Source organism: Eleutherodactylus coqui, chromosome 1, assembly GCF_035609145.1.
Source record: "Eleutherodactylus coqui strain aEleCoq1 chromosome 1, aEleCoq1.hap1, whole genome shotgun sequence".
NCBI classification, from domain to species: Eukaryota; Metazoa; Chordata; class Amphibia; order Anura; family Eleutherodactylidae; genus Eleutherodactylus; species Eleutherodactylus coqui.
The window spans coordinates 34,081,413-34,099,036 of NC_089837.1; the positions used below are offsets into that span (position 1 = coordinate 34,081,413).

A 17,624-nucleotide genomic window follows, 5' to 3' on the forward strand; every position below is an offset into this window, starting at 1 on the left:
GACAGTTGTATATAGAGTGTCTATTTAATGGTGGAAAACAGTATATACAAGGCAAAATCTATAGTAGTGAGTGGTATGTACATTACATCATCCCAGCTAGACAGTAGCATGTACATTCCATGAGCTCTGGTAGACAGTAGCATGTACATTCCATGAGCTCTGGTAGACAGTAGCATGTACATTCCATGAGCTCTGGTAGACAGTAGCATGTACATTCCATGAGCTCTGGTAGACAGTAGCATGTACATTCCATGAGCTCTGGTAGACAGTGGTATGTACATTTCATGAGCCCTAGCAGACAGTAATGTACATTCCATGGTGGGCTTTTGTGTGTATATTCCTTAAGCCCTGGTGCACATTACTATGTACTTTTTATGAGCCCTGGTGGGCTTTTGTGTGTATATTCCTTAAGCCCTGGTGCACATTACTATGTACATTTCATGAGCCCTGGTGGATTACTGCATGTACATTGCATGGGTTGCGGTGGGCAATGTCAAGTACATTTCATAAGCCCTCGTAGGCAGTAGTATAGGCTGAGTCATACTCCAGTGGGCAGTAGTTTGGGCGTCCAATGAGACTTAGTTGGCAGTGGCATATACATTTCTTGAGCAATGGTGGGCAATGGTATGTACATTCCATGAGACCTGGTAGATAATGGTATATACCTTTTACAAGCCCTGGTGGCAGTGCTATGTAATATTCCATGAACCCCAGTGGGCATTGGTATATATATATATATTCCATAAGCCTTGGTGCACATTAGTATGTACATTCCATGAGCCCTGGTGAATAGTGACATGTGCATTCCATGAGCCCTGGTGGGCAGTACTATGTACATTCCATGAGCCGTGGTGAGCAGTAGTATATACATTTCATGAGCCCTGGTGGATAGTGACATGTGCATTTCATGAGCCCTGGTGGGCAGCACTATGTACATTCCATGAGCCCTGTTGGGCAGTACTATGTACATTCTAAGCCCTGGTGGGCGGTGACATGTGCATTTAATGAGCCCTGGTGGGCAGTAGTATGTTCATTCCATGAGCCCTGGTGGGCAGTACTATGTACGTTCCATGAGCCCATTCCATTCTGCTTTCTGTATTGTCGGCATGCATCACCATTGTTAGAGGGTTAAATCACATGGAAGAGACATGGGGAAGACTTTTCAGCAGGACGGTCATGTGACTAATTTGTTTTTGTCATTTTAGTAAGGATTTAGCCAGCACCTTCTGTGCCTAAGATTTGCTAGAAGACGAGGACAATGGCTCATTCTTATCCTGGCTCTTGTGTATCTGTTGCAGGAACGTCTCCTCCTCTCCATCCTGCCCAAACATATTGCTGATGAGATGCTCAACGACATGAAGAAAGACCAAAAACAGAAAGAGCTGCAGCAGTTTAACACCATGTACATGTACCGCCACGAGAACGTCAGGTCAGTGGGCCCCGTAAAAGGAGCCGTTATCTCTTGTAACATCTCATTTAGAAAAACACATTTTCAAGGGATTTTCCAGGATTAGAAACATGGAAAACAGCACCACCCCTGTCTTCAGGCTGTGTGTGGTATTGCAGCTCATCTCCATTGAAGTAAATGCGGTTGAGCTGCAATACCACGTAGAACCTGCATGCAGGCGTGGCGCTATTTTTTAAAGACAACTTTAGTGGTTTTTTTTTTTTAAATGGTCATAATGGGCAAAAGCCGTATAAGAGCCCTTCACACGGGCAGAATTTTCCACATTCTACGCCGCATGCCACGGTAAATTCTGCACCAAAAAATGCATGTGGATTTTGATGCAGAGTGAAAATGGCTTAAATCAGCCTAAAATTCCGCAATATTCCACCCGTGTGAACGGGTCCGTAATGACTGTTGTACAGCGGATGACCCCCATGTGCTCTGTCTCCTGGCAGCATACTCTTCGCAGATATCGTTGGCTTCACGCAGCTCTCGTCATACTGCAGCGCCCAGGAGCTGGTAAAGCTGTTAAATGAACTCTTTGCCCGCTTCGACAAGCTTGCAGCGGTGAGTGTATAACTATAGCTATATGTGCAGATGTAGCAGAGCCGAGGTTGGCACGTTGAGCGGATGAGAGGGCCGCTGGTGCCAGTCTACTTCACGGGCGCTCATTGATTTTGATACATATTGTCAATACTGTTACTAATTCTGCCTTCGCTTCCCTAGAAATACCATCAGCTGAGGATTAAGATTCTGGGTGACTGTTACTACTGTATCTGCGGCCTCCCGGACTACAGAGACGACCATGCGTACTGCTGCATCATGATGGGTCTGGCAATGGTCGACGCCATATCGTAAGTGCCACATCTGCAGGTCGACGGTACACGCACATGGGCAAATAAAAGGTAGCGACCGTCGGGTTCAACTCGCATTGGTCGGCACACAGACATCCCGTCCATGTCATGCCGGATGTGTGGGAGACATTATGCGAATAAGGGAGATGGAACAATACCTCTGCAGCGCCACCTATTGGATGGCAGCATTCTTGCAAATCAATGTCCGACCCTTTATACAGGTCTTTATAACAATGATTGGGAATTGAAAACTCCCAATCATTGTTCTACAGACCTGCATAAAGGGTCGGACATTGATTTGCAGGAATGCTGCCATCCAATAGGTGGCGCTGCAGAGGTATTGCTCCATCTCCATTATTTGCATGTATTTCCCAGAAGAACATGGGTGGCCTTATAAGTCTTCTCACTCACCGTCTAGGTTCTCTTCTTAAAGAGATATGATACCTCCTGACAACTGATCGGTATGTGCTATTCTCCTCCGATAATCGGACAAGAATAAGACATGCTGCAAGATCATAAACGTATAATAGATCATTTCTGAAGTTCAAGCCTTGGAGATATCTGGAGTCCAAACACAGGATCCAAGAAGCTTCTCCCCTCAGTAGTAATGTCTTCAGACTCCGCGTGGGTCTGCTTACCCTGTCATGGGTCAGATCTCACTAGGGACAAGGTGTGCATGGAGTTTGTATGTTGTGTTTGTGTTGGGGACGGATGATTCAGCTACCATGGATTCTAATGGAGTGAAGCCAGCTAGAGCACGTCCGCCCCTGTCCCCTATGAGGCACGTCCAGCCCTCTGCACTGACAGCGGGCCGGGTGATCAGCTCATCGCCGGCGTCCTGAGCAGGGGGTCCCCGTCAAATGACTGCAGAGTCATTATAAATGACTCCACCGTCAGAGCAAGCAGAGAACTAGACGTCCCGCCAACGACCGTGTGGGAGATTCTGCGCAAATGTTTGCAATGTTATCCCTTCCGATTGCAATAGTTACCGGCCCTGAAACCGGAAGACAAAGTGCGGCGCTGCTCTCTCTGTGAGAATCTGCGAACTGTAATGGGAAGCGAGGACTTCATGGCATCTTCAGTGTTTAGTGATGAAGCCGTCTTCCATTTTTTGGGCAACAAACGTAATGTCAGAATCTGGGGGGGGGGGGGGGCACTGGTCTACGTGGAGCGTACAAGAGACTCCCCCAAGGTTAGTGTGTTCTGAGCTATAACCTTCAGGAAAGTGTGCAGCCCCTTCTTATTCCATGAGGGAACAATCCTGGGGATTTCATACCTGAATGCTACAGATATGGCTTCTGCCGCAGCAGGGATAGGAAATCCCCAGTTTCTTCTTCTTTTTCTCTGGGGGAGTGTTAGAATGTTACATGCCCCCCTTACCACACACCATGATCTGCGGCATCCCAGAAGCAATTGCATCAGTTAGTCGGAATCCGCTACAACCTGACTACAGGCTCCATGTGTGTCCAGTGACAAAGGGGGTCACACTGATCACCGCTGGGGGAGAACATTTTTGATGTTGTGCAACAAAACTTTTTGAGTTTCTGTTTCCATTGATACCATGTTTCTGTATCTGAGGGTCATTAAACGGGAGTTATGAGGGTTTCACATCGGGGAGATGATTTGTAATAACCCTATAATAATTGGTAATAACTTTGTATTGATGACTTATTCTTAGGAGGTCATCAACAGGTGCTAGAAAACCCCTGTAGACTCTAGACCTGCTCAAAGATTGGGAAGGAAAAAGGTCCTTTGCTTCTCTCCTGGGATGTGGATTGCAGCACGGGGGGGATCGGCCTTGTTTCGATATTTACCCCAAGGATTGGGATTGCAGAATCTGCCATTCAGGTCCATACAGTAGCGCTAGAGCGAATGGATGAAACTTAAGATTTGTATTGTTTGCTTGCGCAGGTACGTGAGAGAGAAGACAAAAACAGACGTGGACATGCGTGTGGGCGTTCATACGGGGACGGTCATTGGAGGAGTCTTGGGACAGAAACGTTGGCAGTATGATGTGTGGTCCACAGATGTCACCCTGGCTAACAAGATGGAGGCTGGAGGAATCCCTGGGTAAGTCGCCCTAAAGCCAAGGGTGATCATTTTTTTGAACCCCTAGAATGCCCAATTGGCGTCTCATGCCAGAGCTGCCAACTTTTCATGTTTCCCAATTTATCCCCAACCGCAGCCGCGTCCACATCTCCCAGAGCACGTACGATTGTCTGAAGGGGGAGTTTGATGTGGAGCCTGGAGAAGGGGGCACGAGGTGCGACTACCTGCGGGAAAAGGGCATCGTCACTTACCTGGTGGTCGTCCCCAAGCAGCCAGTAAATAAGAACGGAATAAATGGAGTGGTAAGTGTCACCGATGCCCATCTAACGCCTTAGGGCTCCTGCCACCCACCGCTTGGCGTGATAGCGGAGTTGGATAATCTAACCAATACCGGCCAGTCCTGATGATGTTTGGGCTGCTGTATTTGAAAGTGGGTGCGGTTAGCTGAACTGGGAGTGGCTGGGATGTGCTATGGGTGGGGCTTAGTGCTAACATTGCTACTTTCTTGTTCTGTTCAGAAGCTTTCGCTGACATCATCACACGGAAACTCCCCGCAACTTATCAACACCAAGGAGTGCAACGGCAGCATCCACACCACCTGCACCACGCCGGACGAGAACGAGGAGCTGGACACCAGAGTGAGTCCCCGTGTTAGAGTAACGCAACTGTAGCTCCGTGAGCAGGATTAGGGAAGGATAAGTGTTCAGACTATAAACAATAAATATTCCCGTTCACTGACAGCAAGCAGAGGTTTTTAAAATGGTCAGAAATTAAAATACTAAGTACATTAGAACGTTGCAGAACTTTTCATTTCGCAATGATTTACAGAAAATCAGAGAATTTCATTAATCTCGCGAGAAAATCGCGTGAGGTTTGTGCGTTGCGGGACACACAAATATCACATGAATATGAATTCCATTTTTTTGTATGGCGTCATACACGTGAGCAATTTTTTTTCCCACCTCGCGGCGTCGAAAGAGATCGCGGCACGTCCTATGTTTGTGCTCTCGCATCGCATCGCCTATTTTTCTTAATGGGGCCGGAGATAGCATCACACCATGTACTAGGCGCACGCGGTGCGATGCAAGGTGTCCCTATTGAAAACAATGGGAGAAACTCCCATGATCCTCTTCCCTGAATGGCTGCTTCCCCAAAGTGATGCAAGGGGGTTTTGTTACACCTTTATTCACGGCCCGATATCGCGCTCGCCCGTGTGAGGCTAGCCTGAGGTTGATGAAAATAGACGATTTGCCGCGTGACATTTAACAATAATCGATCACTTTAACCAATCGCTGGCCATGGACATTGGGCCTTAGGTGTAGCAAAATGTTTAACCCTTTCCAATCCTCTGTCTGACCTCTGAAGACATTCTGATTTAAGGCTGTACAGCTCCGATCTTGGAAGACGTCCGTCGGGGGTTCTCTTACTGTATATTGCCAGCCTCTCTGCTGTCAGAGCCTATCCAACGTGTCATCTCATGCAGTACTGGCTTTAGCCAGCAGATGGCGCCGTTGTATAACGGCAGAAAAAGAGTAATCCCCCTAGGAAAACCAGGATAGAAATTGGATTGGAAAGGGTTAAATATGGCTTCTTGTGCTGCGAAGATCTTATTAGATGATTTGCTTCCATTGCAACGATACTACCAATGAGGTAACACAGTAAAGACTAGAACCGGAGTACCCCATTAAGTTAGGGGTGAGTAAATCGACTTTTGGGGATGCCCTGATTCAAAGAGCGAGTTTTACAGGAAGTCAGCAGTAAAAACTGGAATTAGCCATTATGTATGGGGTTACTCTGGTAGATAGCGGCGGCCTGTCCACTTCTCCTTCACACTCCCGGCGCCGCTGCTCTGGTCCTGACGCTGCGCAGCATCGGGACAAAGTGTGCAGGAGAGCCCAGAGCTGGGAGCAAGAAGGGGATCTGTACATCATGATCTGGCAGCTGCATGAAGTTAACCCTAGTGACACGGCCTAATTTGGACCTAAAGATACAATAGTTTTTTAGGGATTTTCATCTCCTCTCTTGAAGCCATAACGTTTATTTTCCTGTCGACACGGCCGTGCGAGGGCTCGTTCGTGGAAAAATACAAGTTATAGAACTTTGAATGCAACGATACAGAAGAATATATATAAAAAAGGGGGTCTTAATTGTGCAAAAGTGGATGAACCTAAAACAAATGTTGGTGTTGTCGTAATCATATCAACGTGAAAAACACTGATCGTGTCATTCATGCTGCCTGATTAACGCTGCGAGAAATCCCACAATGGCAGAATTGGTGTTTTTCTTCCTGCCCTTCGAAAAACTTTAAATTATGCCATACACTCAAAAAACAAGCCGCTCAGAGCTCCGCCCATGGAAAAATAAGAAAATGAAGAGACTTTACATGCAGCGATGGGGAAAAAAATTCTAATAAAGGGTTTTTATCATGCAAAGGTGAAAAAACTAAAAAAACGAAGTCATTTTGGTATTGTCGTAACCATAACGATCTGCAAAAAACATTTATCATGTTATTTAGGCCGGTTTCATACAGCTGAGAAAATCACGCGAAATTTGTGCATTGTGAGCCGTGCAGATCTCGCATGAATATGAACCCTATGCTTGTGAATGGGGTTATACGCATGAGCGATTTGTTTCCCCGTGGAATGCCATGCCTATTGTTTTCAATGGGGCCGCCACAGCATGGCACGGCGGGATGTCCTACTGAAAACAATGGGAAACAAACCACGATTCTAGCCGCAATTCTAGCGGAGGATCGCTACTTCTCTGAAGTGATCTGAGGCGGTTTTAACCCAAAAAACGCCTGGCATCCGAGGGGACATCGCATGTTGGCAAGAGCGATATCAGGCCAAATGTCACGGCCCGATATCACATTCGCCCGTGTGAAATACTGCTCATCACAATAAACAAGTCCTCCACGGCTGTCGACAGAAAAATAAAAAGTTATGGCTTTCGAAAAGTGGAGATAAAAAAAAAAAAAAACTAAATCATTGCGTCCATTGGGCCAAAATAGGCCATGTCCTTACGGGGTTAATATGGAATGGGGGGGGGGGGGGGGTATATGTTTAACCAGGCCCTATTATATAAGCTGCTTGGATATAATAGGTAACTCTGATTCCTCAATGTATCCAAACTGGAGCCAAGCTCAAACCCGAAATGTAGTTGATTTAGCAATCAAGGAGTAACCCTTGACTCGCTTCTCACGTTGTGTCCTCTGAGCCGAAAGTTTTCAAAGCTGCCCAAAACTTCACTTGTCTTTACTAAATCTGCTATAGATATACTGTATACATTATATAGTGTAGTACAGGCAGTAATATGGCTGATGTGCGCGGTCCCAGGCGGTCAGGTCACATTGCCTGCTAGATAGGACATATGGAATAGTGCCTTTTAATGCGGTGCCCTCTAGAGGATCCTCTTATGACTGCAATCACCAAACACAATCTATAAAGTTGTTGTACATCCCGGTCGGTGCAGACGTCTGCTTTAGTATGTTGCCCGATGTTGAGCACTTTTTTTGCAAAGTTAAAGAGAACCTGTCACCAGTTTTGTGGGTATTAAACCCCTGGCAAGGTGCCGCTCCACTTGTAAACACCATCGGTGAAATCGCTGCATCCTGTATCACCCAAAGTTATTTAGAATTGCGCACCACTCATGCAAATCGTTTATTTCAACTCATCTGGGATGGCACCATCACTTCCCAAGACACTGCTATTTCCCCAAGACATCGCTCTTTCCCAAATACACTGCTCTTTCGCAAACACACCACTCTTTCCCTAACATATCGCTCTTTCCCCTAGACATCGCTCTTTCCCCAATACACTGCTTTTTCCCAAGACACCACTCTTTCCTTAAGACACCGCTCTTTCTCCAAGACATCGCTCTTTCCCCTAGACATCATTTTTTCCCCAAGACACCACTCTTACTCCAAGACATTGCTCTTTCCCCAATACACTGCTCTTTCCCCAGAAACATCGCTCTTTCCCCAATACACCACTCTTTCCCCAAGACACCGCTCCTTCCCCAATATATCACTCTTTCCCCTATAAACCTCTCCTTCCCCAAGACACTGCTCTTTCCCCAAGACATAATTTTTTCCCAAGACATCATTTTTTCCCCAAGACATTACTCTTTCCCCAATACACTGCTCTTTCCCCAATACACTGCTCTTTCCCCAGAGACATCGCTCTTTCCCCAATACACTGCTCTTTCCCCAATACACTGCTCTTTCCCCAATACACTGCTCTTTCCACAAGACATCGCTCTTTCCCCAATACACTGCTCTTTCCACAAGACATCGCTCTTTCCCCAATACACTGCTCTTTCCCCAATACACTGCTCTTTCCCCAAGACACCGCTCCTTCCCCAAGACATCGCTCTTTCCCCAATACACTGCTCTTTCCCCAGAGACATCGCTCTTTCCCCAATACACTGCTCTTTCCACAAGACATCGCTCTTTCCCCAATACACTGCTCTTTCCCCAAGACATCGCTCTTTCCCCAATACACTGCACTTTCCCCAATACACCACTCTTTCCCCAAGACACCGCTCCTTCCCCAATATATCACTCTTTCCCCTATAAACCGCTCCTTCCCCAAGACATAATTTTTTCCCCAAGACACCACTCTTTCTCCAGATATCGCTCTCTCCCCGAGACACCTCTTTTTACCCTAGACATCACTCTTTCTCCAAGAGATCGCTTTTTCCCCAAGACCTCACTCTTTCTCTAAGACACTGCTCTATCCCCAAGACATCGCTCTTTCCCCAAGACACTGCTATTTCCCCAAGACACTGCTCTTTCCCCTAGACATCGCTCTTTCTCTAAGACATTGTTCTTTCCCCAAGACACCTCTCTTTCTCCAAGACACCGCTCTTTCTCCAAGACATCCCTCTTTCCCCAAACACTGCTCTTTTCCCAAGACACTGCTCTTTCCCCAAGACATAATTTTTTCCCCAAGACACCACTCTTTCTGCAAGATATCGCTCTTTCTTCAAGACATCCTTCTTTCCCCAAGACACCGCTCTCTACCATAGGCATTGCTCTTTCTCCAAGACATCGCTTTTTCCACAAGACATTGCTCTTTTCCCAAGACATTGCTCTTTCCCCAAGACATTGCTCTTTCCCCTAGACATTGCTCTTTCCCCTAGACACTGCTCTTTCCCCTAGACACTTGTCTTTCCCCAAGACACTGCTCTTTCCCCTAGACATCGCTCTTTCTCTAAGACATTGTTCTTTCCCCTAGACATCACTCTTTCTCCAAGACACCGCTCTTTCTCCAAGACATCCCGCTTTCCCCAAGACACCGCTCTTTTCCCAAGACACTGCTCTTTTCCCAAGACATAATTTTTTTCCCAAGACATAATTTTTTCCTCAAGACACCACTCTTTCTCCAAGATATCGCTCTTTTTCCAAGATATCACTCTTTCTCCAAGACATCCCTCTTTCCCCAAGACACGGCTCTTTTCCAAAGACACCGCTCTTTCCCCAAGACACCACTCTTTCTCCAAGATATCGCTCTTTCCCCGAGACACCGCTTTTTACCCTAGACATCACTATTTCTCCAAGAGATTGCTTTTTCCCCAAGACATCGCTCTTTCCCCAAGACACTGCTCTTTCCCCAAGTCATCGCTCTTTCTCCAAGACATCGCTCTTTCCCCAATCCATCGTTCCTTCCCCTAGACATTGCTCTTTCTCCAAGACATCGCTCTTTCTCTAAGACACTGCTCTATCCCCAAGACATCACTCTTTCTTTAAGACACTGCTCTATCCCCAAGACATCGCTCTTTCCCCCAGACACCGCTCTCTACCCTAGACATTGCTCTTTCTCCAAGACATCGCTTTTTCCACAAGACACTGCTATTTCCCCAAGACACCGCTCTTTTCCCTAGACATTGCTCTTTCCCCAAGACACTGCTCTTTCCCCAAGACATTGCTCTTTCCCAAGACACTGCTTTTTCTCCAAGACACTGCTCTTTCCCCAAGACATTGCTCTTTTCCCAAGACATTGCTCTTTCCCCTAGACACCGCTCTCTACCCTAGACATTGCTCTTTCTCCAAGACATCGCTTTTTCCACAAGACACTGCTATTTCCCCAAGAAACCGCTCTTTTCGCTAACATTGCTCTTTCCCCAAGACATCGCTCTTTTCGCTAACATTGCCCTTTCCCCAAGACATCGCTCTTTTCGCTAACATTGCTCTTTCCCCAAGACATTGCTCTTTCTCCAAGACATCGCTTTTTCTCCAAGATATCGCTCTTTCTCCAAGATATCGCTCTTTCTCCAAGACATTGCTCTTTCCCCAAGACATTGCTCTTTCCCCAAGACATTGCTCTTTCCCCAAGACATCGCTCTTTCTCCAAGATATCGCTCTTTCCCCTAGACATCGCTCTTTCTCTAAGACATTGTTCTTTCCCCTAGACATCGCTCTTTCCCCAAAACACTGGGGAAAACGTGGCTCAATTATAAAACTTTTTTGGGTGAGGCGGTGTTTACAGGTGGAATAGCGCCTTGTCGGTAGTTTAACACCCAAAAAACAGTGTGCATGCTCACCCGCCATGCCATTCACTTCTACAGAATGGGAGGAGATTGCAGCAGTCTCTGGATCGTTGGGGTTCCAGCAGTCAGAACCCCCACAAGCAGACATTTATGCCTATCCTGTGCATATCTCTAATGGGAAAACCCCTTTAGGGGGCGTTCAAACATAACGTAGATAATCCGCATAAAAATCCTTATCACCACCCATGTCAGAATCCGCAGGTGGGGCACGGTCACACGGGGCGGAATGAAGAATTCCACAGCATTTCCACATCCAAAACCATTGTGGCGGATTTGAACTCCGCGGATCAACAACTGATTTCAGCAGGTACAGCGCTCACCTCCCAACTCTTTGTGCTATCACTGCTTCTTGGCACCCGGTGACCTCTAGTGAGCGCAGCGCCACTGGTCAGGTGATGTGGAAGTGGCATCGCCTGACCAGCAGCTCTACTCCCGCTAGAGGCCGCCGGGGGTGAATGCCGGCTATGATAATGCCAACATCAGCTGTTAATATGCAGGTCGAGTTAGAATGTGCACCAGGGGGTCCGATTTTCACTCTGTTTTGAATGCGGAATTTGCAGCGGAATCTTCCGCTGCGGAGATTCCGCAGCATTTCCATCCCGTGAGAACGTCCCCATGCAGTGCCGATTTTGACACAGTTTTCGATGTGGAATTGATGCGGATTTCTACCTCATACCCCAGCGATGGATTAAAGGGATTTTACCAAATTGTTAATCATCTGCACAATGTATTGACAGGCGGTTGAGATTCGCTGTATTCGCAGTACGGCTTTTGTAATGAGTGCCGCATAAGACCTCACACACGGCTGTATTATGTATGTCTTATGTCTTTAAGATGGAATACACCACTTTTTTTATGGGGGAGGGGAGAGGGGGGATCGTTACACTCCATCTCATGCCGTGTGATGAAGGTGTTCCCGTCACAAAGCATTGCTTCTGATAAAGAATATGGACCTATGGTGTAGCGCCATAGATTGGTGATTGTGCTCAATATGTTTGCTCACTGTTTTGAAGACTTCTGCTTGCTGTCAGTGTATGGAAACCTTTTAGCGATTAGTGGGGGCCACAGACAACAGCATCATTCCTCTTCACAAATTCCCTGCTACCGCATACCTCAACAGAAAGCTGTCTGCTTGCATGCGGACCCCGTCTCCACTGAAGTACGTGGAGAATGCAGCAGTAGGAATTCATCCAATATGTGTAGATTCTGGGGGGCGTCCGGGGCTGGGAACCCATTCGGGCGATTCATCTGCTTCCCTGTGGCCATTCTTAGCCTGATTAAAGGGATTCCCCAGGCTATCAGAGCCAGGGTACATCGGGTTGGCACAAAAGCCGGCGCTTGTAATTGCAGGTGCAGCTCTCACTGAAATCAATGGGACCGCCAGACTGCAATTACAAGCATCGGCCACAACGCAAGAGTCGGAGCAGCGGCTTTTGCTCCAACCCTGGTGTATGCCGGCCCTGACAGCGGGCACTGCCTGGGAAACCCCTTTAATAAGGTGATCTGTCTGACGTAAGGCAATATCCATGCATGTTTCTGTAGCTTTAAATTTGCCCCCTCTGCAGTGTAAGCTTTGGGTATTGGAGACGTGCCGGCACCTCGGGAAGATGCGGCTCATTATCACAGTAATTCCATGTTTGCTCCCCTATCTCATCACAGGTGGTGAACCCATCTTTCCCCAACCCCCGCAGACGCCTCCGCTTGAGAGACTTGGCCGAGAGAGTCATTGACGCTCAGCAGAACGAGCAGGAGCTGAACAAACTGCTGAATGAAGCCTTGTTGGAGAGAGAGACCGTGCAAGTGTGAGTCACCCGCTGCCGCTACATGGGGGGTAGTCATATTACATGGGCAACCCCTCCTAATACAGCCCATTTTAATTAAACACGTCTCCCTATAAAGGGGGCTTGTCACATCCTCGCCAACTCCCATGACATCTTAATTGGCTCATACTCTCCCTCGTTACCCCATACGGGCTCTTCTTAGATTCAGCTCCCAGCAATGTGGATGTGTCAAGTGGGCGGTCCCCCTATCCCACTATCCACTACACCTGGTGACGTCCCACCCCCAGACCCTGTTGTCAGCTCTACACCTGGTGACATCCCACCACCAGACCCCGTTGTCTGCTCTACACCTGGTGACATCTCTCCACCAGACCCTGTTATCAGCTCTACACCTGGTGACATCCTACCACCAGACCCCGTTGTCAGATCTACACCTGGTGACATCTCACCACCAGACCCCGTTGTCAGATCTACACCTGGTGACATCCCCCCCACCAGACCCCATTGTCAGCTCTACACCTGATGACATCCCACCACTAGACCCTGTTGTCAGCTCTACACCTGGTGACAACCCACCACTAGACCCCGTTGTCAGCTCTACATCTGGTGACATCCCTGCACCAGACCCCGTTGTCAGATCTCCATCTGGTGACATCCCCCCACCAGACCCCGTTGTCAGATCTCCATCTGGTGACATCCCCCCACCAGACTCTGTTGTCAGATCTCCATCTGGTGACATCCCCCCACCAGACCCTGTTGTCAGATCTCCATCTGGTGACATCCCCCCACCAGACCCCGTTGTCAGATCTCCATCTGGTGACATCCCCCCACCAGACTCTGTTGTCAGATCTCCATCTGGTGACATCCCCCCACCAGACCCCGTTGTCAGATCTCCATCTGGTGACATCCCCCCACCAGACCCCGTTGTCAGATCTCCATCTGGTGACATCCCCCCACCAGACCCCGTTGTCAGATCTCCATCTGGTGACATCCCCCCACCAGACCCCGTTGTCAGATCTCCATCTCGTGACATCCCCCCACCAGACTCTGTTGTCAGCTCTACACCTAGTGACATCCCACCACCAGACCCCATTGTCAGCTCTACACCTGGTGACATCCCACCCACCAGACCCCGTTGTCAGCTCTACACCTGGTGACATCCCACCACCAAACCCCGTTGTCAGCTCTACACCTGGTGACATCCCACCCACCAGACCCCGTTGTCAGCTCTACACCTGGTGACATCCCCCCACCAGACCCCGTTGTCAGCTCTACACCTGGTGACATCCCCCCACCAGACCCCGTTGTCAGCTCTACACCTGGGGGCATCTGCTGGTTTCTTTACAATGGGTTTTATTGTACTGCGGAATCTTTAGGGATTCTGTTTCCAGTGACAGGCTCACTACACGGTAATATTTGGAGTTACCCTTTATGATCACCTGATCAGTTCTGTGTCCTGCATAGTAAAGCATAGGTCAAAATCATGGTGGTGATACTCGCTGACACATCCTAAGCTATGGCCTTCTATCTGTCTCTCCAGCCTAAAAGGGAAGTACACCTACCGCCTGTCCATGAGGTTCATCAACCCGGAAATGGAAACCCGCTTCTCGGTGGAGAAGGAGAAGCAAAGTGGTGCAGCATTCAGCTGTTCCTGCGTCGTCCTCTTCTTCACGGCTGTGGTCCAGATGCTGATAGACCCCATGTAAGTCTATACACCCACGTGAGGGATTATACATGACCTGGCAATGACCAACCGTCATCCTCTTATAGGGCAGTACATGATGGGAAGGAAGGGGTTTGCACGAAACCATGCATGTATGGCATATAATGGCACACGCTCAGCTTCTAAGCCCATGCCACTTGCAGCGGGAACAGGCTGTAACTGAAAGCTGGAGTTCTGTTACAACGGCAATAATCAGAGTTCTCTCCGAGTTCTCCAGTGTTAACCCCTCACATGCCACAATCAATGTTGATTGCAGCATGTAAGCGGTTAACAGTTGAAGTGAGCTCCCACTGCGACATCATTAGTTCTTCGCCGTCCAAACGCGGAGGCATGATGGGTTGCCATGGAAAACTGGACTCCTGACAAAGCCCTCTGGGTTTGCTATGGCTTGTGATACCAAGGATAAGAGATACTATAATACACTGCAATACAGAGGTACTGCAGTGTATTAACTGAGCGAATATAGGTATGCAGGTTTTACATATGGGTATGATAAAAAAGCCTTTTCTTTCGTTTTTTTTGCGTAAAAAAAAAAGATTAAAAAAACACAAGTTTGGTAAACCACATCCGTAATGACCTGCATAGTAAATTGTACTCATTTTTTATCTCGCAAGGCAAGCCCTATAAGAAAGGACAGTTAAAAAAAATGGGAGTAAAAATAGCTTTATTGTCCATTTCACCTCTCAAAAAAAACACAATAAAAGTGATTTGAAAAGTCACACGTACCACAAAATACTACCAATAACAACTACAGCTGAGAAAGCAAGCCCTCACGGAGCTGCGTCCGTGGGCATATAAACAAGTCCTGGGGCTTTGAATGCAGAGATGCCAAAAACAAATTATTTTTTCCCCAAAAAGTTCATTTATTCTGCAAAAGTGGAAAAAAACAAAAAATATATATAATTTGATGTGTTTTTCAGACTGGCCCCAAAAAATAAGTTATACCGTACAATACATATTGTGTACCCTAAAATGGTGCCAATAAAAACCACGACTCGCCATGCGAGGAACAAGACCTCGTATACGGGAAAGTAAAAAAATTATGGCTTCTGAACAATGAAGATTCAAATCCCCAAAAATCGTTGTATCCTTAAAGGGGTTGTCCCGCGGCAGCAAGTGGGGGTATACACTTCTGTATGGCCATATTAATGCACTTTGTAAGGTACATTGTGCATTAATTATGAGCCATACAGAAGTTATTCACTTACCTGTTCCGTTGCTGGCGTCCTCGTCTCCATGGTGCCGTCTAATTTTCAGCGTCTAATCGCCAGATTAGACGCGCTTGCGCAGTCCGGTCTTCTTCTTTTCTCAATGGGGCCGCTCGTGCCGGAGAGCGGCTCCTTGTAGCTCCGCCCCGTCACGTGCCGATTCCAGCCAATCAGGAGGCTGGAATCGGCAATGGACCGCACAGAAGCCCTGCGGTCCACCGAGGGAGAAGATCCCGGCGGCCATCTTCAGCAGGTAAGTAAGAAGTCACCGGAGCGCGGGGATTCAGGTAAGCACTGTCCGGTTTTCTTGTTTAACCCCTGCATCGGGGTTGTCTCGCGCCGAACGGGGGGGCTGTTGAAAAAAAAAAAAAAACGTTTCAGCGCAGGACAACCCCTTTAAGTCCCAAATTAGGCCGCATCGCAATTGGACGGGAGTCGCAAGTGAAAATTGCCTGTGTGAATACACCCTAACAGTGACAGCACTAGTGCCCTACTGAAAACCATAGTGCCGCCAAAAAAGTGTCATCACCACAGTGCCTCCATATGACAAACTGCTCCTGCCGGACAGACAATGATGCCTGACGGTGCCGGTGACCTGCCTGATCTGCCAGTCAGGAAGATGGAACAATTGGTTTTCAATTCCCAATTATTGCTCTACAGACCTGTGTAGGAATGCTGTCATCCAATAGGTGGCGCTGCAGAGGTATTGTTCCATCTCCCTCATTTGCATATTACCCAGAGGAGCATGCATGGTCTCCTCACTTACCTTCTTGGTGCTCTCCCTAAGAAATGATGATACCCCTTCTGATCTGCCAGTAACATGGCTGGTCCCTGTTTCTTTTCTAGCAGAGATTAGTAATAGCCACAATGTACTCATAATCACAACCAAAGTATCCCCATAACAGTGACAACCATAGTTTCACTACACAGTACCCATATACCAGTGGCAGCAAGTGTCCCCATAGTAAGAACCACTCTGACCCCATAACGACAGCCTTGATGTCTCCATGCCAGTGCCACATCCACAGTGCTTACGTAACGACTACGTTTGCCACACACATATGGGTTCTGGCTATGCCAATGGCATGCCTCCTCTGCTAGGAGTACGGGACATCAACACTCGTTTTGGGTGACTCTCATACATTCCAGGAGAGCGGGTAATGTGTGATGTACAGTAGTGACCGACCGTATGGATGATAATACTAACAATTTATTAGGATACCTCGTCATTATCAATTACAATTGACTTCTTGCTCCCTCAGATTGATCGCCAACTACGTAACCTTCGTAATCGGGGAAATCCTTCTCTTGGTTTTGACCATCTGTTCACTGGCAGCCATTTTCCCCAGGGTAAGAAATCGTAAAGCTGGCAAGAACGGCCCACCTAATATCTGGGCGACAATCAGGGGGTGAGATGAATGATATCTCAAAGAGTCATTTACCAGACCTTTGCCTTTTTACTATTTTTACAGGTTTTTCCTAAAAAGCTGGTTGCATTTTCCACTTGGATTGACCGGACGAGATGGGCAAGAAATACTTGGGCGATGTCGGCCATCTTTATTCTGACTATGGCAGATATTGTGGATATGGTAGGAAAGAGCAAATCTGCGGCACTTTGCAGTGGAGGGACATTTTTCAGGACTAGCTCGCCCCAACAAAGTGACTCAATAAGTTGGGAATCCACATACATAGATAGCCCAAGGGGCATGGCATGTAAAGATAGAGGTGAAGAGGCCCCATAGTAAAGATCAAAATTGGGTCAACTTCCGGTGCTCGTTGACACCACGGCAGCCCTCACCACCATCAGGAGGACTTCTCGGTCTCCTCTCCATAACCACCGGGTTAATTCCCCACACGCTATTTTGTTAGGGCTCAATCAGACGGGCGTTTTTTCGCGCGATTTGCGGATCGCATGACGGATGCGCATCCGCAAATCGCGTGACCGGTGCGCGCAAGTCGCCCGCAAATCGCCCGAAAATCTGCTCCTAGCCGCGTTTCATTAGAAACGGGGCG

General features: G+C 47.7%; 1 protein-coding gene across 1 annotated transcript in view; it reads left to right on the plus strand.

The window, feature by feature from the left end:
- Positions 1-17,624, plus strand: part of ADCY3 (adenylate cyclase 3) — a 145,460-nt gene that overhangs the window by 80,212 nt on the left and 47,624 nt on the right. The window contains exons 3-12 of the mRNA XM_066594769.1: positions 1,299-1,429; positions 1,903-2,014; positions 2,174-2,301; positions 4,213-4,371; positions 4,487-4,652; positions 4,869-4,988; positions 12,559-12,701; positions 14,221-14,382; positions 16,874-16,961; positions 17,084-17,200. Of these exons, the coding sequence (XP_066450866.1) occupies positions 1,299-1,429; positions 1,903-2,014; positions 2,174-2,301; positions 4,213-4,371; positions 4,487-4,652; positions 4,869-4,988; positions 12,559-12,701; positions 14,221-14,382; positions 16,874-16,961; positions 17,084-17,200 (1,326 nt within the window). The remainder of the gene's footprint in view (positions 1-1,298; positions 1,430-1,902; positions 2,015-2,173; positions 2,302-4,212; positions 4,372-4,486; positions 4,653-4,868; positions 4,989-12,558; positions 12,702-14,220; positions 14,383-16,873; positions 16,962-17,083; positions 17,201-17,624) is intronic.